The sequence below is a fragment of the Myotis lucifugus genome, unplaced genomic scaffold, assembly GCF_000147115.1.
Source record: "Myotis lucifugus unplaced genomic scaffold, Myoluc2.0 scaffold_181, whole genome shotgun sequence".
NCBI classification, from domain to species: domain Eukaryota; kingdom Metazoa; phylum Chordata; class Mammalia; order Chiroptera; family Vespertilionidae; genus Myotis; species Myotis lucifugus.
Genome location: NW_005871229.1, coordinates 408,433 through 433,018, shown reverse-complemented (window position 1 = coordinate 433,018; position 24,586 = coordinate 408,433). Strand labels below are relative to the sequence as shown.

The 24,586-nt window shown below is 49.9% G+C and overlaps 2 protein-coding genes across 3 annotated transcripts in view; both read left to right on the top strand.

Moving 5' to 3' along the window:
* The first annotated feature begins 289 nt into the window (after positions 1-289).
* Positions 290-14,722, top strand: MLEC (malectin). 2 transcript variants are annotated; one of them, XM_014462459.2, is made up of 5 exons: positions 290-311; positions 6,729-6,907; positions 7,486-7,662; positions 7,767-7,824; positions 9,258-14,722. In XM_014462459.2, exons 2-5 carry the CDS (start codon positions 6,743-6,745, stop codon positions 9,485-9,487), a joined length of 630 nt encoding a protein of 209 aa, XP_014317945.1. In that variant the 5' UTR covers positions 290-311; positions 6,729-6,742; the 3' UTR covers positions 9,488-14,722. The 2 variants fall into 2 exon arrangements, with proteins under 2 accessions (XP_014317945.1, XP_006096594.1); XM_006096532.3 differs by lacking the exon at positions 290-311 and adding an exon at positions 391-772.
* A 7,903-nt stretch (positions 14,723-22,625) lies between these two features.
* The window catches only part of ACADS (acyl-CoA dehydrogenase short chain), a 22,524-nt gene continuing 20,563 nt past the window's right edge, over positions 22,626-24,586 (top strand). The window contains 1 exon segment of the mRNA XM_006096530.3: positions 22,626-22,902. Within this exon segment, the coding sequence (XP_006096592.2) occupies positions 22,659-22,902 (244 nt within the window). The 5' untranslated portion in view covers positions 22,626-22,658.

The following is a 24,586-nucleotide window of genomic DNA, read 5'->3' as shown; positions in this document are numbered from 1 at the left end:
ACAGTCGGCCACGCCCCCTCTAGAGCCTATTCGGTCCCAGGATCCGGAGCACCGGAAGTTCTGGCGACGTGTCGGTGCGCTCTGTCTTAAATGTTCCTCCCTAGGCCACCTTTCCTAGTCAGCTGCGGGATTCCGGGGCCGCCTGGGCGCTGCACCCCGCCACTTCCGTATTGAACCACGGTTTCAACCGAACTCCGAACCTCTGCGCGCGCTCCCTCTGGTGCCTGATGGTTGGGCCGGCGCCTGGGACTAGCCACGCCCTCCCCCGCTCCTGGCAGCCAATGAGCGGACATCTTCCCGCGGGGTGTTGGGTAATTAATGAGCGCCGGGCACTGATTGGCTGCAGATCGTGGTCGGGGGCTGGGCGCCGGGGTAGGTTGTTCCTGAGGTGGGAGGCGGCCGCGGTGGCTGGCAAGTAGGCCTGAGAACGACATGTCCCCGGCGGTTGAGGCAGAGCAGCTCGTGGCGCTGTTTCTCTGAGTCCAGGGCGGCCTGGAGGCCGGCTGAGGACGAGGGTTGGCGGAGGCTGCCCCCGCGGTGGTGGCCGCCATGCTGGGGGCCCGGGCGGTGGAGGGAGCCGCCGTGGCGCTCCTGCGACTGCTGCTGCTGCTGCTGCCGGCGCTCAGCGGGCCAGGGCTCGGCGTGGTCGGCTCGGCGGGAGCCGGGCTGCCCGAGAGCGTGATTTGGGCCGTCAACGCGGGCGGCGAGGCGCATGTGGACGTGCACGGGATCCACTTTCGCAAGGACCCTTTGGAAGGCCGGGTGGGCCGAGGTGAGAGCCCCTCGCGGAGCCGCGGGGTCCCGGGCCTGTGGTGCGGGGGCAGCTGGCCGAGGGCTGCGGGCCCCGCGCCCCTGCCTCGACCCTGGGGCCGCGTCCTGGAGCGAAGTTTCTCTGCAGTTTCCTCAGGGACCCGGTCACAGCTCACAGCCCGGCCCTGGCTCGAGACGCCACCAAGAGCCACTGAGGCAGAGAGTTGGCGAAAAGTTATAGTCGGACCTCGCCGCCTGCATTTTCTTAACCCCTCGCCTCCACCCGAGCTGAGAGAAAAGTACAGGCGAGGGCGGCCTGCTGGCACCTCGAGGCCGCGCGGGTGTAGGTTGTCGGTGTCCCCGGCCCCGTGGTTCTCTCCGATCGAGCCCGGTCCTGGTGATCCCTGCCGACCTCCCCCTGCAGGAGCGGGATGGGTGCTCAGCCAGACGGCAGGGAGCCTGGGAGAGAGTGGACAGGGAAGTTTGGGCACTGCCTCCTCCCGCCCCCCTTGGAGCGAGGACGGTGTGAGCTTAAAGGTGGTCGCTGCAGGCCCCCCAGAGGGTGGTGATGTGCAGCCCTCCTGCCCGGGCCGTGGGGGTCAGCGGGGGCGCCGGCTAAGGTCCGAATATTCCGAGTGTGTAGGACCCACCCTGGTGTCCAGGGAGGTGGCTGCTCCAGCTCGTGGGAGAATGACTTTCACTTCACAGATGGAGCAGCAGTTCCTACAGAGCCGCACGGGCCTCCAGGCCGGTGGGAGAATTGCCAGGGGAGCTGGTTAAAATGCAAACCCCAGACCTAAGAAATGAAACCCGGGTTCCTGCACCAGGGCTTCTGAGGTCGGTCCCCCGGCCCGCTCTCTGGGGAAGTCTGCTCCGTCTGTTCCTTCTGGAAGGGGGTTGGGAACAGGCATGAGAAGGAGTTCCCTGCTTCACGCGCTGTGTGCTGGGTTCAGAGCAGCCACCGTGGCCACATGCATCTCCAGACAACCAGGAGGCAGGCTTTCGGGCGCTCCTTTCCACCGTGCCCAGGTTTGGCTTCGCCTGGACTGAAGCCTTGAACCTAGTTATTCCAAGTTCGTTGCAGTGTCCCGGAGGTGGTCACATTAGGGAGCTAATGGCTTACATACATGTGCGGGCGCTGGGACACAGGGCTGTGTTCAGAGGTTCTGTGTTTGATTTGGAATTGATTTGGCCCTGGCCTGTAGGTCTCAGGAACCTGGGTTCAGCGGAGTCCAGGCCCCAGTTTCCAGCAGCTGTACCGGCCGTCAAAGCCAGACTTCGCAGCATGAGGTCAGGCTGTCTCCATCCGGGACCCTTCCTCTTCCTCCTGGGGGTGCGCCCTGAGGAAACTGGAGACGTTGGTGGACTTTGCCTCTGGAGACAGCTGTGGTGATGGCTCCTTTCACAAACAGACACCAGACTTTCCATGGGTTACCTGATCCTTCTAGCCCATCGGGCGGAGGAGGAAGTTAGGACCACACAGGTGTAGTCCTCTGCTACTCCTCTTATTCAGAAATCCCGGTTTTAATTTGCGGGAACAGGTGTTGTTTTTGGCTTTTGGCTTGATCACCAGTCACCAGGCTCCCTGTCCTTGGGTTATTGGCTCGTGGTGGCAGTTCTTTGGCGTTTATTGTGGCAACTAGAATTGCAGGAGACCTACAAAGCTCATGTGTCCTGGAGTCCGGACCAGACCCTGGCCTCGAGGCACTCTGTCAGTGGAGTTCCCTGCTCCAGTCTGTCATTTGGGTCAGAACTGTAGCAGCATTAAGGCTGGAGAGTGGAACCTGCTTTCCTGCTGCAGCCTGGCCCAGCCTGTTGAGGGTTGCACCTCTGGGTGCCTGAGAGTAGCGTTTTGCTGGCATTAGGTCTGAGCTGAGATGTGATTAAGCTTCCACTCCCAGGAGGCGGCTCTCTAGTTTCTTCTGTGCTAAGGAGTGGCACCACCCAGGGAAGTGCAGCTGTTCGCGCTGCTTTCCTTGGCTGGCACTGTTCGGAGAAGGGTGTGCCAGCTTCTTGGAGACCTCTGCCTCATGTAGCTGCTCACACTGATTGCAGTAAGAGCTGCATGGCTTCCCTCTCCCCCCAGGCCTGAGAGACTGTTTCCAGCACGCTAAAGAAAGTTCATTTTACCTTGAATGAATTCAGGTATTTGTTGCCAAGTTAATCCCGATAAGGGTTTGGCCTGCTTTTGAACTTGCTGTTTCTCTGTAGTGTCTTTGTAGTTCAGCATTCATGTAACTGTGAGTGGCCCAGGGCACCTCGTGGCTTTTGCTTTCAAAGGCCCTTCATAATGTTTATTGAACTTCGTTTCTGCCTTGAGGATAGTTAGTGTCATAGGAGGTATGGACAGCTTGGGAAAGGCTTTTTCAACTTGTGCGATTCAATAGATGAAAGTACCACTGCGGAGGAGCATGACTCTCAGAAGCGCTCAATGTGGGATTTGGCATGCTGCATGTTCCAGGTGCTTTGTAACTTGCGTATTCTGGGTTCCTCTTGATTCTAAGGAAGAAAAAACCTAGTTATTTGACCTGAGGGCATAGCGCTTGGCTTGGTTTGAGGAGAGGCTATTTGCTCTTCATAGAAAGGTAGCTGCTAATCATTTGTATTACCTTGAAAAACTTACTTTACCTCTCTGAGCCTTATTTTCCTTCTAATAAAACATCATGCTTTAGAAATCAGTGATAGGAATCTGAAAACTCTCCTGTCCAGAGTAGGTTAAAGTGTCTTTATCTTTTTCTTTGCTTGATGACCTTTAATATGTAATTAAAAGTAGGGTAGCCTGGCCAGTGTATCTCAGAGGTTGAGCACTGACCCAGGAACCAAACGGTCACTGATTCAATTCTGGTCAGGGCACATGCCCAGGTTGCAGGCTCGATTCCCTGTGGGGGACATGCAGGAAGCAAATGATCAATGATATTTCTCTCTCTCATCAATGTTTCTATTTCTCTATCCCTCTCCCTTCCTCTCTGTCTAAAAAAAATCAATCATCCTATATAATAAAAGGCTGATATGCAAATTGACCAAACTGTGGACCACCAGTCGCTACCACGTGCACTGACCACCAGGATGCAGATGCTCAGTGCAGGAGCACTGCTCAGCCAGAAGCCGGACTCACGGCTGGCGAGCTCAGTCGCTGTGGCGGGAGTCTTTCCTGCTGCCCTGGCAGCACTAAGGATGTCCAACTGATGGCGTTGTTGGACATCCTTAGCGCTCGGGGAGTGGGCCTCAGTCGGACATCCTCCAAGGGCTCCTGGACTGCAAGAGGGCACAGGCTGGGCTGAGGGACCGTGCCCCCCCCCTGCCCCCCCCAGTGCATAAATTTTGTGCACCGGCCTCTAGTAAAAACATAAAAAAAAAAAAAGTAGGGTAGAACATGGCTGCAGAGTGGGGAAAAACTGGCTAGGGGCCTAAGCCTATCAGATGACTAAGGAAGACCCTTCTCTGGGCAGCCTTCTTTTAGCTGGGGCAGACTTTGACCTTGGTGAGATAAGAGCTTGAAAGATAGGATGCCTCTGGTTTGCTTAAGGCCACAGGATTTGTTTAGAATTCTGTCCCTAATACTGTCACCTAAGATGCAGGCTTCATTTGCAGCCCCTCTAAGTAGCAGAATTCACAAGAGAATTTAGGTAGGTGAAATCCCCATGTTACAAGTAAGAAAACACCCAGAGAAAATAACTTGTTCTGAATCACATAGTAGGTGGCAAAGCCGGGATTCAAATCTACCTCTGTCTTACTCTAAAACCTGGGCTGGCTACTCCATTGTCTAAGAAACAGCGGACTTAATATAGGCCCCTTGGCCCCTTCCTTTCTGGCTGTCTGAGCTGTATTGTGCCAACTTCAGCAGTGTACTGTGTACACTTCACTGTTTTTAGAGAAATCTGTTTAGCTGTGAATACATAAAGGCAAAGGACGGAAGAAAAAGTCCTTTTCGCAGCTGTATCTCTTGGGACTTGGGCAAATTCAACTTTGCATGTGGCAGATCTCCTGGGAATGCCACTTGGACTTTAAAGGGCAAATATTTAAAGGTAATTCCAAGGTTGTTAAGTAGTTTTTGTTCACATGGCTGAGTTTTCTTAGTTGTTGGACTGAAACTGCCAGAGATTACATTATTGTTAATTTCTCATTTTTTCCACTCTGCAAGAAAAAAATAAAAGGTTTCCCACACATGCACAAAATTTTCGGTGTATCTAAAAAGCAAATCTAATTAATGTTCCAAATTTATGGGGATCTTGGTCCTCATGGAAGAAGGAAATTCTTAGAACTCAGTTGAAAGAAAAAATAGCAGTCTTAATCTTCATAGGTTTATGCCCCGGTGCAATGTCGTGTGAGCCTGGGAAAGAGCTGGGTACGTTAGCAGGACATCCTCTGTGGTGTTACCCAGCTACTCTGGTTTCTTGAGGAGAAATAGGAAGAAGAAGAGTCTGAAGACAAAGGTGCGGTGAGCTTCCTGGTGCGTTGTTTCCTCAGTCCCTCTGATGGCAGGCTCCTGTTCGCTTACAGGCACGGTTAACAGTTAGGTTTATTTATCTTCTTTGAGGGCTTGACCTCAGTCGTTGGATCTCAGTTATTCTTTTAAAATATTCTCTCCCTTGGAGTTTGGTGATTCAGAAGACATGCCCAGGGGTGGCCTCTCCTAGACACCTCCCAAAGGATCTAGGTGCCAAGTGTCTTCAGAGTCACTGCGAGATGGGAAGGTGGCCTGAAGTCTTCATTCCAAGCTGGAGGAGAGGCCAGGCCTGTGGGCCGAGGTCACTGTCCAGTCACTAGTTTGGAAAGCAGGTTTTTGGAGCACTGGAAAGCCTCGCTGTGTGCAGGATAGAGGAGTCAGCGAGCCTCCTCTCCGAAGGGCAAGCATGACTGTTCCGCTCTGGAGCTGGAGGCAGTACCTTACATTGGAGGAAAGACCCCCGTTTGTTAAGTGGGGGGAAGATACACATGTGCTGTATCATCTCCTACCAAGTTCAGGGGAGGGCTGGGGGCTGTTCGATACCGACCCACAGTAAGTGTCTTTTTACTTGTACCCTGTCTTATTCCTTGTCAGTCTGTGATGTGGGAAAGGTGACTCCCCAGCACTTGGTCATCTTAAGCCAGAGGTGCCATAGGACCTTACAGGTGTTCTTTCCCTGCTGGGGTGGCCCTAGCCCTGTGGGGGAAGAGCATGGCTTCGCTGCCTTGCAAGCACCTCCTTTGTTGCCATTGGTTCGCTCAGCAAATCATAGCAAGTGCCTACTTATGTGCCAGGGACCCTGTTAGGTGCTGGTGACACAGGAGAAAGTTTCTTCTTTTCCTTTAACTGGGGGAATGCTCAAGAGAGTGGGTGAGGCTGAATTTTGTGAGTCTGGGAAGTATGGTGCTCGGACCTAAAGGAAATTAGAGAGCATCACACCCTTCTTTTTATAAGCATGTTTCTCCTTTCCAGCCTTCGAACTTTTCAAATGAAAAATCATACGAAGCAACTAAAGCTGGTACCTTACTTGTGGTAAAGACAATGAAGAACAACTTTCCTAACAGATACCCTGTTTTATAGTCTCTGAGCTTTTCTAAATGAGGAAAAAAACATTCATTGAACTTAATCTTCTTGTGGAGTTCCTGGCCAACCCCCTTGTTTTATGAGGCTTCTCTGAAGCGCTCCCTCGCAGGGAACCAGGCAGCTGGAGCATGGTGCTTTGTTCTAATAATGGGCTGGACTTGTTCTCTTCCCTATACAGTTGAGAAAAAGTCATTTCTGAAAGAAGAACTTTTATAAAGTCCTGCTCTGAGGGTGAAGGGATCTGTTGGGGTGATTAGTGTGTGGTTTCTTTCATTTGACTCTGGCTTAATACTGGTTCTCGTGCCTTTGGGGCCAGGTGCAGAGGGGTTGGCGCTTCCACTGGGGGGTTATTAGCATCGCCCTGGAAATGCCTCTGGCCACTCTGGGGTCTCTGCTTTTCTTTTATGTTTTGCCTCTGATGTGGTTTCTCTTTGTCTTTTGTCCCCAGCCTCTGACTACGGCATGAAACTGCCAATCCTCCGTTCCAACCCCGAGGACCAGATCCTATATCAAACAGAGCGGTACAATGAGGAGACCTTCGGCTACGAAGTGCCCATCAAGGAGGAAGGGGACTATGTGCTGGTGTTGAAATTTGCTGAGGTCTACTTTGCACAGTCCCAGCAGAAGGTGAGGCCTGGTCAGCCCCCCTGCCCCCCACCCTCCCCCCGTGAGACATTGCCACTTTTGGATAGTCTTCTGCTGTGGGCCTCCCAGAAGGGAAGAACAGATGAGCTTTGAAGGAAAAGCTGGGTTCCTTTTGCCCCTAAAAAGCTGGTGTCCCATTGCTCACAAGGCTGCACTTGCCATGGGGTTGGTGACAGAAAGCAATACCAGAATCCTAGCTCTTGGCTACAAACTGATCCGGTTAAGGCCCTCCCTCCAGGTGATCTCTCCTTCTTTGTTGTCAGCACCTTCTTGGTTTCAGCCTTGTTCTTTTCCTGTCCCCTCCTGTGAATCTCCTTCTCTCCACGTTGAACTTTGTGCTTGTATTCTTTGTTTCCTAAGGCCAGTAGGAGGCCTCCCTGACAGAGAAGGGACATGGACTGGATTTGGTTGAGGTAAAGGACTCCAGTCACCCTAGAGTATATCTAGCCTTGTTTTTAAGTTATTTTTTAACTTGAAGCCCAAGCAGGTGCCTGTTATCCAGCTGCTGAAAGGGTGTGAAACGGATGGTTTTGACACTGTCTCCTTTTTTATCTTGGAAGGTATTTGATGTGCGGTTGAATGGCCATGTCGTGGTGAAGGACTTGGATATCTTTGATCGTGTTGGGCACAGCACAGCTCATGATGAAATCATCCCTATGAGCATCAGAAAAGGGAAGCTGAGCGTCCAGGGGGAGGTATCCACCTTCACAGGAAAACTCTACATCGAGTTTGTCAAGGTAACGCTCCTCTTCTGCCCTCCCCGCTGAGGAAGAGCGCATAGGAATGGGTGCAGGGGGAACGCTTGCTGTTGTGGGGCTGACCACTGTTTCCCACTTCCTAGGGGTACTACGACAATCCCAAAGTCTGTGCGCTCTACATCATGGCTGGGACGGTGGATGGTAAGCTGTTTTTGATCCGCGTTTTGACTTGGGCTGGAGGATGTGGTTGAGAAAACCCTTGGGGGAATAATTGAGCTGCTCACTGCTTGGAAACTATTACTTAAAGCCAGCTGTGGAGACTCCAGCGTCAGATTGCTGGGATGGAGTGTAGCATGGTGCTGGCCATAAGCTTTAGAGCATGATCTGTGTTTAAATTTTATTCCTGCCATTTAATCAGCTGTTTGGTTTTGGACAAGTTCCTTTAACTTCATTGAAATTGTGATTAATAATGGTACCTGTTGGTGTGCCCTGACCCTTATAGTCATTTGGAATTGCCTAAAACTTTTCTTTATTCTGTTTCTTTGATGTCTATTTCCTCGGGGGCGGCGGGGGACAAAGGAGTTCTTCATGGTTTCTGTGTTCTCTGGAGGCTCCAGCACGGCCAGACTGCACTGGACAGAAGTTCATGTATTGATGTCTCCCTATCCTTGTGATCCAGCCTCAGGGGATAGTTCTTTCTCAAGGTTGAGACTATGTTGGCCTCCAGCTTCCCAGGCTGATTTTTGCAGAGAAAGCTTGTATTTTAGTGACTTTTCTCCCCATTCCACCTCTGCACCTTTTCCCAACTCATCCTGAATGCACTAAGGATCTCATCCTGTTGTCTTTGTTTAATTTTTATATTCTCACCTAAGGATATGTTTATTGATTAAAGAGAGAGAAAGGGGAAAAAAAGAGGGAGAGAGAGAAACATCTATATGAGAGACAAATATCGACCTTTTGCCTCTCATACGAGCCCCAACCGGGGATCAGACCCCAGCCTAGGTATGTGTCCTGACCGGGAATTGAACCCGCAGCATTTGGGTGCACAGGATGACACTCCAACCAACAGAGCCACCTGGCCAGGGCTCATCCTGTTGTCTTGATGTCCCCCACATGCTGATATGATGACATCTAGGAGGATGTCTTGCTACCAACAGATTTGTAGCTCGGTCCCTCAGGAGGAGACAGAGCAGAGGGGGAGTATGTGTGGGAACCCAGAACTCTGGATTAGCTCTTCCTCAGCTGCTTTGTGAATCAAAAGGGATGGATTATGGGAGGGACGAGGAGGGATTTGGAAAGGTTAAGTTTGGGTGTTGTGTCATCCCTGTCCAGTCTGTCCTCTTGGGGATCTGGAGAACTAAGACTGGAAGCAGAGATACTGACCCTTCCGGTGTTCAGGGCTTTTACTACTTTTTAGTTAGATCTAAAGAAGGCTCAAAAATAAAAATAAAATAAAAAAATCTAAAGAAGGCTAATGTTTTTAGGAATCTGCCGTTCTCCAGGCCAGAAGCTATTTCTACTACTTCTGCTCCTTCCTTTGGACCCTGGTTAGGTCATAGCTTCTCTTTATTGTGACTCATTTTCTCACTTAAATGCTGTAGGTGTTACTTAAAAGGTATCCTCTTTTATGTCAGATGTACCAAAGCTGCAGCCTCATCCAGGATTGGAGAAGAAAGAAGAGGAAGAGGAGGAAGAAGAATACGATGAAGGATCTAATCTCAAAAGACAGACCAATAAGAACCGGGTGCAGTCAGGCCCCCGCACGCCCAACCCCTACGCCTCGGACAACAGCAGCCTCATGTTCCCCATCCTCGTGGCCTTCGGTGTCTTCATTCCAACGCTCTTCTGCCTCTGCCGGTTGTGAGAACAAATTGCATCCTGAACAGGGTGGAAGGGTGTGGGAAAGAAACCAAACATGTTGGTTTGGTTTCTGTATTTTTCATAGTGATTAACAAAAACAAACAAACTAAAAAAAACACAAAAAAATTAAAGGAGATAAAAAGAGGCAGATTGAGTAGAGAGCAGCCCTCGTTCACCACCTGGTCCCAGACCTGCTTCAGTCCTAGTCCTCTCTTTGTGGCTGGCCCCCAGCCATTTCTTTCTTCTCTAGGGTACTTAGGGTAAACTGGGTCCTACCTGTTCAAGGATCCTCGTCTGTATACCTAGTGGAAAGGACTCTGAACTTGGAGCAGACACCTCTTTTTCGGTTAGAATTTAACAGCAGGGAAAGGTCATCTCCTTACCCGAGAGGACCAGTGCTGGGAGTTGGGCATGTTCTGAAGTTATGTCCAGATACATTTCCAGATGCCCTGGGATTGAGAGTATGTGTGGTGTGTGTGTGTGTGTGAGTGAGTGAAGATGTATAATGTGTATGATAAAGATGAAAACAGAAGGGGATTTTTAAAAGGAAAGAAAAGTAGATACTTTCTTACTTGGAAGCCTTTCTGGTTTTAGCCCTATGATGGTTCCACCTTCAGTGTTTGAGCTTTATCATTGCTTGTCTCCCTAACATGTGCCAGTCAGAGGACTGTCTGGTATCCAAGACGATTAGTTTATGTCAGGTCCTCAAATTGCCTCTGACTTGTTACAACAAATCATTTTTATTTTAGTGCCTGTTGGGGACTTGATTTCTTCGCTCTTTCTCTCTTTTTTTTTTGTTTTTTTGTTTTGTTTCCTTAATCTGGCTCATTTGAAATCTCTTGTCTCTCTCAACCATCTCACTAAATTATTGCCAAAAAGGGAAGGAGATGTGAGGACTTGGGATTCCGTCTGCTTGAATATCTTATCATCTACCACTTCACCTTGATGGTACCTCCCTCCCTGGGTCTCTGAGCCAGCAGCCAGCAGCCAGGAAGACCTGACCCAGCAGTTCTGTTACTGGCCCCTTTGTGGGGTCTTGCTGCCAGGAGACAGAGACGCTTTCCAGCCTGCAGCAACAGAACACTTGACCTTAGTCTCTTCTGGTCTTGGGATTAGAAAAGGCTTATGTTAGCATAATTTAAGAGCACCCTCAGAGACTTGAGTCCTACTAAGTGACTGACCACTGTTTAGAGTGTCTAGAATCTGATGTTCATTTACTCCTATGTCCTTCTATGTCACAGTTCAACCAGTTTTGGGCTATGCCTAGAGCTGCCCCAAGGAAATAGACTGGTTGTCTATATCTGACCCAGTGACACTGCTCACTGATCTTAATAGTATGCCCCTCTGTCCATTCATTTTCCTATCCAAGTAGCAGTCAGATTCTTGGTGTGACAAGGCTGAAAGATTTCCAGTCAGCCATAGTCCTGGCGGTTCTGAAGTCAACCTTAGCATCTAAGTGTCTGTTTTGAATTCCCTGGAAATTTTTCTGCAGAAAATGAAGCTTCCCTGATTCCCTCTTTTCTGGTCATTGTCACCTTTCTCCCAGCTACAAGGAGTTTTGTAAAGGGAAGGCAGCAAGATTAGTTTCTGCTTGAGCTAGAGCAGCAAAGAATATCAGGCCAGATCAATTTTTTTTAAGAATATGTTTAATTTTGAGTTTCTCCTTTGAGGTATGTTTTTAAAGAGGCTCCATCTTTGTTAGTGACAAACTAAGTAGCTCTTGGGCTCATATCCTGGGTTTTGGCTTTTACTGAGTTCCTCCAGGCCAGCATTTTGTTCTTTGATTGTTGTAGCCCTTTATTTTAGCTGTGACATAGGCCTCAGTGCTAGGGTAGTGAGTCAGGCGGCTGGACAGCTGCGGCCTGGGCTGCAATCAGAGGAACACTTTTTGGAGTGCTTCACAAGCTCCCTGCTTTAAAGGATGTCCTGTGGCCTTGATCCTGGGACCACCTGCCTGGGGCAGTGGACATCCTGACTGTTAACTGGGCTTCTCACAGTGGCTTTGATTCCCATTCTATCACAACTCCCCAAAGCCCGAGGCCACTGCCAGGACAGTTGACAAGACGAGAAAGGAAGACTTGCTGCCTCCGTTCCGCCTTGTTAGTTTGCCTGGGTTTCTCTGAGGAAGGAGGGGTCCGGGCCTCCTCACCTCAACCCATCCCTTCAGTGACTCAGAGTCTCAGAAGGAAACCCTGGCTCTTGGGGCCATTTCCTAACGGTACTGTAAGCCAAGCAGCTTTGCTCTGCCTGTTTCCAAGCCCACCCTTTTCCCCTGAGCTCAGGGATAGGGATGGGCACTTTCCTCTTTGGTTGTGTCTGAAAGGAAGGAACATCTTTCTATGGCTGACAAAAACTAAAGGGGAAATGAGGAAACAGGAAGAGATGGTGGGGGCTGGGGTCGAGTCCCCTGGAGCCAAGGGCTGACACAGCTGGCTCATGATGCTGAACTTGAAAGCTTTTTTTTTTTTACTCCTCCAAGATGATATAGGTACATGAAGTTTAGGTTAAAAGGGTGGGATGGGGCACTCTTTATTTTTATTTTTGTATTGTTTGGGTCAAGAATTACTCTGTAGTTCATTTTTTGCTTTTTGCACTGTTTGTTCCCGTGCCTGTATTTTGAGCTAGTGCTAGGACTGAGAGCCTGCACTGCCGGGGTTCTGACTGGGGTTGGGGGTGATGAGTGATGCCAGTGAGGGGTGGGGAGAGAAACCTGGCTCTTCTACTGGATCCATGCGCTGCCTAGGTTTTTAGATCCCCCTGAGCCCAGCTCGCCGAAGCTAAGAGCGGACGGCCAAGGTGGAACTCCTTTTGCCAGAAGTGTGGCTTCAGTTCTGAGTGGACCACGCAAAGGGGTCTGCTGAAGATGGGCTGAGAGTCTGCAGTGTAGTCTGAATTGGGTCAGGGGCCAGCTGGCCTCCACGGGGACTTTTTTGGGCTTTACTCATGCTGAAACATCGTTCCAGGAAACAGTCTGTGGGACTCATGTCCCCTAAACCACATCCACTTTTTTCAGAAAATCTCCACTCTAAGGAGAAGCTGCTCAGTGGATACGTTGAGGTCCAGTGACTTAAAAGATGGTCATCTTTAGGTGTGAGTAGGGTTAGGCTCCCAGGAGGACCCCGGGGCCTGCAGGGTCACCTGTTGGTTTGAGCGTGTGATCTTATTCTTTTGTTCCCATTGTTTGCCTAAGAAATACTGGCCTGAAATTGGGGATCACATGAGAGGTCACTTAGGCTTTAAAGAGATGGCGCGAAGTTTGAGTAAGTTCACCTTCCTCTTTCTGTGTCTGGGAATTGTTTAATCCAGTTTCGGAGTTGTGATCTGACTTCTTTATCTTTTTGGAGAAGCTTTCATTTTAAGGAATTTCACTTCCTTCTTATCCTGCTTGTACCCTCTCATGGGAAGGCCTGCCTATGGCTTTTGGAATCTCAGTTGAAAGTCAGAAAACAGCAGCAGTATATTCCTTTTCCTAGCACTTATATACCTTTCCCTAGAAATGGACTCACCTTGGGAAGCCCAGGGAAAGGATCAGCAGGTTCTCTACCCTCCCTGGGGATTGGGGACAGACCCACCCCGGTCAGCACGTGCCTTTTCCTCTCCTGCTCTGAGCCAGGGTGGGCATTCCCTCTAGATTCAGGTCTGGGCAGGGGTCTTTCAGTCTCTGCCATGGGGCTGCTTTCCCATCCCTTCTTCCCCCTCCCATTTGCTGGCTGGCTCTGACCTAATTCAAGTGTCTTGCCTTGAGGAGCCTTAATGTCATCAAGTGGCAACATGTAACACTGTCCTCCATGCCTTTCCAAAAGGACCGAGGAGAGCAGGTGAACTTTCCAAAGTGAGAGACTAACAGATGCTTCTGTTTAAAAAAGAGGGGGCTGTGCTTTGGATCCCCTTCTGCTGTGGCTCCAGGGGAAGAAGCTAGTGATAGTGCAGAAGCAGAACCGGTACCACCTAGGATCTGTTCAGAAATCTTAGGAGAAATCTGCTTCTCTTTGATGGAAAGATATACTTAGGGATCAAGGAGCTCTAAGAAAATTGCAAAGAAGCCTTAATGTTCAAGCTTCAGAGAGCTCAGAGCAATTTTTCCCTTTCAGTCCAAGCGAGGACTCTTTTCTGTACTGAGACCTCTACTGGAGCAAGAAGGCTAGACTTCCTCATTTTGTTACGAGATTGGCAGCAATAGGTCAGCTGCCCAGCAAGGGCGGGTTTCTTCTTTGTACATGGGTGGCTTGCGGCCGATCTGGTTAGTCCTTCCCCAGCTGCCTTTTGGCTAGCCTACTTTAGGTTGCCAAATCGTTTTGATAAGAGCAGATGATTTGGGGACGGGCTGGGTTGGCAGGAAAAGAGCAGGATAGATCTCTCGGGATGGGTTCCCCCCAGGAGTATAAAAACAAGGAGCCAGGACTGCGCTGGCAGCCAGGGAGACAGTAGTGCCTGTTAGAGTTGGCAGAGAAGGCCTTGGCACCTCTTGCATCCAGGCAGTCTTGTGAGATGGGGGCATGTAGCACCAGGCAAAGAAGAACTCCATTCTCACCTCTATTTTGAGCTGCAGTGCTGTACTTCAGGATGAGAAAAACACAACAACAAACTGGCGTGCGCTTTCCTTCTGTCAAAGGACAACTGTCGGGAAAGGAGAGCCGAGTTGCCAGGTGGGAGGGAGCACTGGCAGGGAGAGACGGTAAATCTAGGAATGAGACATTCCTGACTCCTCTTCTCTGGTGTGTCGTGATCCAGGGAATGAAAAGGTATTGGACCCTGGGTCAGTTTCCTCCTTGTGTTTTTCTTCCACCAAGTTCTCCCACACTAGGACCAGCTGCCCATTCTGAGCTGAGGGCAGCCACTTCAACCATTAACCTGGCTTGTTAGGAAGCCAGCCCCGCCCCTCCAGATTGGTCCTGGCTGCTCTGTTCTGTACCAAGTTCTGGAGAATAGTGTCAAGTTCTTAGTAGCCCTCTGTAGTTCCTACTCTCGATTCCCATCCTCTCCCTGCCGAGGCGAAACCAACTCTGTCTGTAGCCACAACGCACATTTACAGCGGCACAGTGAGGTGTGATAGAGGGGCTTTGAACCTGGCTGGCCCGGGAAAGCAGTAGGGGTGGATAGAGCTCTCTTTCCTTCTGGGCTGTCTCCACCTGTCCCTACCCCTTCCATGCCCCACCCTATTCCCACCAAAAAGAAAAAAAATTCAGGATGTTTTTCACTGTCCATTGCTTTGTGTTTTAATAAACAATTTGCAGTGACACTCTGTGTTTGGATTGAGTTTGAACTTGATTGCAAAGAGGTGAGATGATGAGGTGGGAAAAGGGAGACCCTGGGGTTCATTTGGCTGCACAGGTTCTGTGAAGAGTCTAGGAGCTTTTGTCCATTTAGCTACTTCTCTTGCTTTTTAAGAAATTAATTTTTTTATTGATTTCAGAGAGAGGAAGGGAGAGTGAGAGAGAGAGACAGAAACATCAATGAGAGAGAAATATTGATCGACTGACTCCTGCACACCCCCTGTTGGGGATCGAGCCTGAAACCCAGGCATGTGCCCTGACCAGGAATTAAAGGTTCATGGGATGATGCTCAACCACTGAGCCACACCGACTGGACACATGTCTCTTGCTTTTCTTTTTGCTGGGATGTTTGGTTAAGCAACTGAAGTTCTGTAAAACCATGCCTGGCCAGGTCGACCAACAGCAAACTCAGGGAAAAATAAACCTTTTGTTTCCACTTTCACTGGAACACCAGACCATGACTGTCTCACTCCCAAGGCACAGTGAGCCCGTCTCTGCCTCTCCTCTCCTCTCCTCTTTCCCTCAGCTTCCACCATAGCCTGTGGCACACTAAGCCGTGGGGCAGTTTTCTCTGCTTTCTCCTTTTCCGGTTATCAGTGTTGAGTATACGTTGGGAGGGGCAGAAAGAGCAGGAAGGATTCCCCCCACCCTGTAATTTATTGCCACATTTACAGCTGAGGAACAGAAACCCAAAAAGCTTTGATAATTTATCCCAAATGGGCAAGCCAGGACTCACAGCCAGTCTATCTGCCCGCAAGCCTGTGTTCTTCCCAAGGCTGTAAGAATAATGATTGTAGGTATCGTTTCCGGAGCCCTTGAAATGGGTAAGCAGACAGTGCCAAGCACTTACAGATGTTATCTCTGTTTAATCTTCAACAAACCAGTTGGTATTAGCCTTTAAGAGGTGAAGTTACTTGCCCAAAGCCACACAACTAGCAGGCAGAGCTGGGATTTTACACGAGTGCTCTTCTCTTAGGCATTACTCTCTACTGCCTCCCACGTCCCCATGATGCTCTGGCATGGCTCCAGAGCCTACCTGCTGTGTCCACCAAGCAGGAAGGGAGGCTGCTGGTTTGGGGAGAGGGAGGGATAGTTTGGCCACGTCCCTCAGTTATCCCCTGAAGGGCAGAATTCAGTGCTCGGCTCTAAGAATGAGGCCAGTGTTGATGGAGTCTGTTCTCAGGGCCCAAATAAGCCAGGCGGCCCACAGAGCTTCTTTCTTAGCTGGAGCCCACCCATAACTGGAGTTCTTTACTAATTCGGATTTAGCTGTTACTATTTCCAGTAGCTTTGCATGGGCTGCCAAATGGGGAAGAGACGTGAAGAAGCCCTGCTCTAGGGAGCTGCAGGGAGGGAAATTGTCTGACAAGATCTCGGGCCAAGTGCTGGGCTGGGTTAAACCACTGCGTGGTCCAGATCTTAATCTTGCTGAGGAAATCAGGCTCCGGGTTGGCTGGAGCCGGTGTGTCGGACCTTTCTTCATACTTAGTACCCCACCCCCCATCCCCCATGGAGGAAGAGAGATGAGCTTTTCCAACATTTACTGGAAAGTTGTTGCTATAGCAGTGGTGAGGGGTCAAGGCAGAAAGGAGGTGGAGCAGGGAGGTTCTGGAGCGGGCTTGCCTCTGCTCTCTAGCAACCTGAGATGGAAGGCACCCCGTCGCAGTCCCCTGGCCCGGGTTGGCTGAGTTGAGTTTGTTGCTAGCCACTTGTATTAGTAGAAGTAACCCCACTTGCTTTTTGGCTTCGGCCGTATACGAGGACTTGCTCCCTGGGTTTCCTCACTGCTTCCACTTGAAGCCAGCTGTTGCTTCCTCGAGGCTGGGTCCCCAGTTCCTTTCCTCTCAGCTCTGACTTGAGTGCTCTTTTCAGTTGCTGCACTTTCCAACCCAGCTCCATGGCTGCTCCCTGCCCAGTGTGCCTGCCCTCAGCAGAGAGAGGGGTCCCGGGGAAAGAGGCCACTGAAATAAATGGCTGAGCAACCATTCAGGAGACTCCTCCACACTGTCCCGGCACCAGCCTAGTCCCGTGGTCGGCAAACTGCGGCTCGCGAGCCACATGCGGCTCTTTGGCCCCTTGAGTGTGGCTCTTCCTAAGCCTTAGCAGTACCCTAATTAAGTTAATAACAATGTACCTTCCTATATAGTTTAAGTTTAAAAAATTTGGCTCTCAAAAGAAATTTCAATCATTGTACTGTTGATATTTGGCTCTGTTACTAATGAGTTTGCCGACCACTGGCCTAGTCCTTTCTGTTACTGTTCTTCATCTCCCCTTCACACCCTTAGGGAAGATGTGTGACTAGCCTGACTTATAAATGAGGAGACAAAGGCTCCCAGAGTCACAGAGCTGGTAAGTGGCACCGGGAGGACTGGCTACAAAGGCTGTGCTCTTAACATCCTTTTTTTTAGAGAGAGAAACCATGTGAGAGAGAGTATGGATGGGCTGCCTTCCATATGTACCCAGAATGGGAATCTAACCGGCAACCTTTTGGTGCACAAGACAATGCTCAACCTACTGAGCCACACCAGCTGGGCTATTATGTTATTCTTTCTCTGAAAAAGAAAGTGACCTTTTAAGACTTAGTGATATGAGAAAACCAAGATGGCAGTGTAGGTAAATGCCTCCCACAATCACATCAAAATTACAACTAAAATACAGAACAGCCATCATTGAGAACCACCTGAAAGCTGGCCGAATAGAAATGCTACAACTAGAGAAGTAAAGAAGAAAGCATATTGAGACTGGTACGAGGGGCAAAGGCGTGGAATGGGCTGGTCTGACACCCATGTGTGGCGTTTCTTTAATCAGAGGGATATCTAATAAATAAACTGATGAATAAAATAGAATCAGAGGCATGGAACAGACTGACGAATCTCGGAAGGGGGGTAGCGGGGGTGAGAAGAGATTAACCAGAGATCTTATATGCATACTAGAGGCCCGGTGCACAAAATTCATGCATGGGTATGGTCCCTAGGCCTGGCCTCAATCAGAGCCATATTCCCTGGCTACCGGCAGCTGGCCCCGCTCCCTGCTGCCACCCACCCCCAGTTCCCCATTCACCATCGGGCGATTGGAACCTACCGGTGTGGGGGAGGGACCAAGAGGTTGGCTGGCAGGCCCTGATCACCCAAGATTGAGACCTGCGGGCTTGGGGCAGCTCCTGCGTTGAGCGTCTGCCCCCTGGTGGTCAGTGCATGTCATAGTGACTGGTCGTTTTGCCCTTCATTAATTTGCATATTACCCTTTTATTATATAGGATATGTTTTACCTACGGACACAGACAGTAGGGTGGTGAAGGCCTGAGGTGAGGCAGGAACCAAGTGCAGGGGGATAATAGGGGGAAAAAGAGGAACATCTATAATACTCTCAATAAAGATTTAAAATAAAAATATTAATTAAAAAAAAGACTTAGAGATATAAAATGTATAAATAGCCCAGCTGGTGTGGCTCAGTGGTTGGTTGAGTGTTGACCCATGAACCAGGAGGTCATGGTTCGATTCCCTGTCAGGGCACATGTCCAGGTTGTGGGTTGAATCCCCAGTAGGGGATATGCAGGAGGCAGCCAATCAATGATTCTCTCTCATCACTGATGTTTCTCTCTCTCTCCCTCTCCCTCTCTGAAATCAATAAAAACACTTTTAAAAATAATAAATAGAATACATAGTGCATTTAAAAAATTATATGGTATGCAAAATGTAAAAACTCATCTTTCTCGTTCCTACTACTCTATTCCCTAGAACAGTGGTTCTCAACCTGTGGGTCGTGACCCCTTTGGGGGTCGAACGACCCTTTCACAGGGGTCCCCTAAGACCATCGGAAAACACATATATAATTACATATTGTTTTTGTGATTAATCACTATGCTTTAATTATGTTCAGTTTGTAACAATGAAATTGGGGATCACCACAACATGAGGAACTGTATTAAAGGGTCGCGGCATTAGGAAGGTTGAGAACCACTGCCCTGGAGGATAATACAGGTGACAGTTTGGTGTGTATCTTTTGTTTTATATGTGTTTTTATATCTATGTACATATACACGTTTATATATTTAAACATATTTATTGTGCACATGTGCAAATTTCTTTAGAATTCCATTAAGGAATTACTGGATCAAACAGTATATGCTTTAGAAATTTTGAAAGTACTGTCTTTGACAAGGCTACATGAATTTTCACTCACCAATCTTGTGCTATATGACTTTGGAATATGCCAGAAGCCCTTTTGGAAACAGATGGGATATAAATAATAAATTCATGCTTTTACAAAATAGCCCTCAGCCAGAGAAGGAAGTGACATGGGTACTAAGGAAATTATTAGCTCTCAGTCCCAGACTACAAGGCATGCCTGCAGTCCCAGCTGGGACTCACTGATACGATGCATGCCACCTTTAGGGAGGCGGTAGGAAGGAGGACTGAACTTCCCAGCCTCTGCAGAAAAAAAGCCCTCTGATAGCTTGCTTACCTTGGCTGCACAGCTCAGGGCCCCACCTGCCTGGCCTGATTTGAGGCCGACTGCCTGACTGCCCTGGCACACAGGCACTGTCACACCTCCCAGTGAGAAAACACGCAGTGAAGGAGAGGGACTCGCAGAGCACCCAGGGGGTGGAGGGAAGCCAGCCTTCCACTCCAGTCCTCCCAGGTTCAGCCCAGGGAAACCTTGGGGCTATTATTTAATACTAGAGGCCCGGTGCACGGATTTGTGCATGGGTGGGGTCCCTCAGCCTAGTCTGTTGTAATCTGGGACCCCTCAGGGGATGTCGGATCCCTGCAGGCTAGGGTTTGGCCGAAACCTGGCAGTCGGATATCCCCCTGAGGGATATAGCAGTGCTGAAGCGGCAGGCGGCCAGGGAGGAGCCCCAGCCGGGGTGGGCACAGCTCCACTGTGCCTGCTGCAGCCCCCCGCCGCTGCCCAGTAACCAGGCCATGAAGGCGGGAGAGGCTCCCGCCGCCACGGCTGTGCTCTGGCTGAGCTGCGCTCCCCCTGTGGGAGTGCACTGACCACCAGGGGGCAGCTCCTGCGTTGAGCACCTGCCCCCTGGTGGTCAGTGTGCATCATAGCAACCGGTTGTTCCAGTTGTTTGGTCGCTTAGGCTTTTATATATAGATGGTAAAGCTCAATTTTCCTTCAAATGGGGGATTAGTATATGTACTTTTTTTTCTTTTTAAATATATTTTTAGCCGAAACCGGTTTGGCTCAGTGGATAGAGCGTCGGCCTGCGGACTGAAAGGTCCCGGGTTCGATTCCGGTCAAGGGCATGTACGTTGGTTGCGGGCACATCCCCAGTGGGAGATGTGCAGGAGGCAGCTGGTCGATGTTTCTCTCTCATCGATGTTTCTAACTCTCTATCCCTCTCCCTTTCTCTCTGTAAAAAATCAATAAAATATATTTTAAAAAAAAATAAATAAATAAATAAATATATTTTTATTGATTTTAGAGAAAGGAGGGAGAGAGAGAAACACCAATAATGAGAATCATTGATCGGCTGCCTCCTGCATGCCTTACTGGGGATCGAGCCTACAGCCTGGGCTTGTGGCCTGACTGGGAATCAAACCCAACTTCCTGGATCATAGGTCGATGCTCAAGCACTGAGCCAGGCTGGCTGGGCAGTTTATGTACTTTTTAAAAAACATTTTTATTTTTATTTTTTTTGCATTATTTAAAAATCTTCATTTCTTTTAAAAAATCTTTATTTCTTGATTTACAAATTTGAAACATATATAATTTGTCTTCCAGATGATCTCTGTCAACAATTTTATCAAATGATTAAGTGCCACATAAAAAAAAAACTTATTTAAAAAGAGGCTTTTTATATACCTTAGGGAGATTAGAAGCTATGATCCTAGTTTTTCCTACTCCTTTTTAAAAAGAGGATATATAAATGTATATTTTTCTTTTGTGTGTTTTCTGCTTTCCTAAAGACATAGTCTTTTCCTTTTAACCACAATTCATAGGTAGTGACTAGAGAAAGTACAGGCCCCAAGTCCCTTGTATGGCAGTATTTATTTAAAAATTTTTTAACAGAAAAAAAAAGTGATTTAGATTGAGGTTGCTTTTAATTTTAAGAGAAAATAAGGCTACTTTGCTTAGCCTCAGCCTTCCAGAAATAGATCCTGAGATTCTTTTTATATAAATACACAAGCAGCCCTTGATCATATGCTTGTTGTGATAAAATAGTACAGAAGTAGCTCTAAATAGTGACATAGGTGAATAAATCCCCCTTTAGTCCCTTCCCAGAGGGAACCGTGGTTAACCCTTTATATCTAAACCCCTTCCATTGCAGTTACAAATACACATCTATATTTATATACCTTTTATTTTAAACAAATGGGATTCTATTTTCCTGCCGGTCTTAATATATCTTTGAGATCTCTCCATGCTAGTCCATATAGTTGTATCTCATTCTTTTTAATAGCTGCATAACATGAATGCAACTGTAATTTATGGTAATTTCTTATTTTATTTTTGTTAATCCTCATCTGAGGCGAGGATATTTTTTCCATTGATTTTTAGAGAGAGCTGAAGGGAGGGAGGGAAAGAGAGAGAGAGAAGCATTGATGTGAGAGAGACACATTGATTGGTTGACTCCCACACGCGCCGCAACAGGACCAGGAATGAACCTGCAACTGAGGTATGTGCCCTTGACCAGGAATCAAACCCGGGACCCTCTGGCTTGCAGGATGACACTCTAGCCACTGAGCAACACCAGCCAGAGCCTTCGTAATTTTTAAAAATGTTACAAATGGTCCTGCAGTAAAAAAAAATCTTAGTGCTTACATGTAGGCTAAGTTCCTGGATGTGGAATGGCAAGTAAAGGGGTTAATACATTTGTTATCCCTAGAAAGAGAAAAGCTGGGGTCCAGGTAACTCTAGTCCTGGTGCCCCAGTGAGCACGTGAGTGGGCCGTGGCTGTCTGTGAAACCCCCTCTTGGTGATTCACAATCAAATAGCATATTAAAAGTTCTGGAAATTCTTCAGTAACCACTCACTGCTGGATGGTTTAAAAAGAGTTGTTTGCAAAGGGAAAGACTTTAATTCTTTGTACACATCTATTAAAATTTCCCTGATGGTTTGGTAAGTGCCACCCGGTGGTAATCTCCCAAAGACAGGACAACATTTAGATAGGAACTTGGCCACATACTGTCCCGCCAGGCTGGGTAACCAGGGTGGAGTCAGGTTTGGATTTTGTCCAAGAACCAGGCTAGGCCTGTCAACCCCTCCAGCTGCCAGCGCTCTGGGTGTCCTCTGGTTCGTTCACACTAGTTGGGCTGGTCAAGAGGAAGGGCCACATAATGAATGAGTACTTTACAGTCTTCCCAACAAACCAGGAGCTCCTCCAGAGCAGGGTACGGTCCAGGCTTCCCTTCCCTCTTTCACTCATGCATCCAACCACCCGTCACTATCAGGGGACCTACGGGTGTGTGGGTCTGTGGCTAGACTACCCAGAATAGTGGTAGTGAGGCCGACGCAAACCCCTAGCCTCATTCCTTTTGTATTTCCTGGAGCCCAGCCCCGTGTCCAGCCCGAAGGGTTTAGGAATGAGTGTAATTGGAAAGCTGCTTTAGCACAGCAAGCACTTTTAACTTACTTTGCGTAGCACAGATTAAAACCCTTTTCTCCAGATTTCCGCCTGGTCCACAGTTTATATGACAGTCATTTGACCGTACGAGGTGTTTTAAAAAACATTTGCGGTGCCTTTGGGGTGCCAATAGAGTATGGGGGTACTCAATTCCCAGACACGCCCAGGGCCCACCACCTGGCAGGAACAGGACTGGGGAAGGGCGGGCCCCCCGGCCCCGCCCCCCGCCCAGGGCCGCGGCCACGCCCCCAGGTGCCGCGGCCACGCCCCTCTCTCCATAGTTACGGCGCTGCGGAGGCGGCGGCCATCTTGGCGCCGGAGCGATGAGCGGGTCGAACCCGAAAGCGGCGGGCGCGGGCTCGACGGCCGGGCCCCGGGGGCTGGTGGCTGGCAAGGAGGAGAAGAAGAAGGCGGGCGGCGGCGTCCTGAACCGGCTCAAGGCGCGGCGGCAGGCGCCCCACCACGCGGCCGACGACGGCCTCGGGGCCGCGGTCACGGAGCAGGAGCTGCTGGCCCTGGACACCATCCGGCCCGAGCACGTCCTGCGCCTCGGCCGGGTCACCGAGAGTGAGTGCGGGCGGCCGCGCCCTCCCCTCGCGCCGACACGCGGGCCCTGCAGCGGAGCCCGCTCGCCCTCCCTCTGCGGCCGGGCCGCGCTGCCCCAACTCCGCGGGCCGGGCCTGCGGGCCATCAGCCTCCGCGAGTGGCTGGAAGGGGACCCCGGTGCTTAACTGCCTCCCCCGGGTCTGACCCCACCGGGTGCCCGTGCCCGCTGGCCCTCGGCCGGGCCGTTCCCTTCTCAGCGGACTTGGCTGGGTGGGGTCCCCTTCGTTTCACCGGACCCTCCCACCCTGGTGCGTGGGCCGCTGGAAGCCCCCCGCCATCAGTGATGTTCCTGCTCAGCCAGCCCCACCCGTCCGTCCGTCCGTCCGTCGCCCTCCTGCACCCTGACCCCTCCTGTTTCCCGGCGTTTCCCTCCACCCTGTCCAGCCGCCCTGGCCCCTGCCCCCTCTGGTCCCAAGCGTCGCCCCTTTGTGTGCAGGTGGCTCTGCCTTCTTCCGACGCGTGGCCGTGGCATTTCATGCAAATTTTAAATAGTGCCACATTTAAAAAAATAAAGTTTCCGTTTATGTGCAAAATCTGAAAGGTGAATCCTGCTTTTGACACTTGTTCGAGTGACTTGAGAAGTATGGCAGGGTTTCAGAACTGCCTTTCTGCACGCGGTGCAGCCATCCTCCACCTTTTCATTGATGATGGGCAGGGTGGGAGAAATATATTGCCAAACCCAAACCTGGATCGCCTCCGTTTTTCTTCGAAGCCAAGCTCTGACTTGACGTCCTTTCTCTTGCTGTTCCCCCCCCCCCCGCCCCCCACAAGAAGCAAGAATTTACAGTCGCCTGGTTCCCAGCTCTCCTCTCCCCTCTCCCTGACGGGGCTCAGGCTGACAGCGGTACCTGCTGAATTGCTGTACTTGTCAGCCCAGGGCTGCTCAGGCGCACCTCAGGAAGCAGAAGGCCGGCCAGTGATTTGGGGATGGTTGGGGGGCGGGGGGGGGGCGGGGGGGGGGGGAAGGCCGCCCTTGGCCCCAAAAGGAATTCCCATCTCCTAAAAGAGTTTCCGTGTGATTCGGGATAGTTGATGTCCCCATTCTTCATCACCAAGTTGGGACTGTCCTTTGTGTACCTGAGTGTCTTAGAGGTCTGTTCACTTTCTTTGAAACATTGTGAGAAAGCTGCTCTGTTCTGACCCAGTTTTATTTGGAATCTGAAGGTACAGAAGTGCTCATCACCTGGTCTTTCTAACCTCATGCTTTATCCTGACATCCAGGGTGAAACAGGCCATTCTAATGCCTGGCCCAAAGCCGCATCCTTGGGGCGCCCAGATCCTGTGTAGGAGCTCGGGATCGGTGCCCTGCAGCTTCTGGAGAACGCCAGGGGTCAGAGCTCGGTGACCTCGGGATTGGTTCCTGTTGTGTGTTTTTTATGTTATTTATTTATTTATCTGTTTATACTATATTTTTATTGATTTCAGAGAGGAAGGGAGAGAGAGATAGAAACATCAATGATGAGAGAGAATCATTGATTAGCTGCCTTCTGCACGGCCCCTACTGGAGATCGAGCCCGCAACCCGGGCATGTGCCCTTGCCTGGAATCGAGCACGGAACCCTTCAGTCCAAAGGCCGATGCTCTATCTACTGAGCCAAACCAGCCAGGGCTTGTTGTGTCTTTTTTTTTTTTTAATCCTCACCTGG

Bases quoted from the DNA above. Each gene is read 5' to 3' on its own strand.
- MLEC (XM_006096532.3), top strand. From the start codon at position 550: ATGCTGGGGGCCCGGGCGGTGGAGGGAGCCGCCGTGGCGCTCCTGCGA. The intron at 773-6,728 runs GTGAGAGCCCCT...TTTTGTCCCCAG, and splicing joins GGAAGGCCGGGTGGGCCGAG to CCTCTGACTACGGCATGAAA. The intron at 6,908-7,485 runs GTGAGGCCTGGT...TTATCTTGGAAG, and splicing joins TTGCACAGTCCCAGCAGAAG to GTATTTGATGTGCGGTTGAA.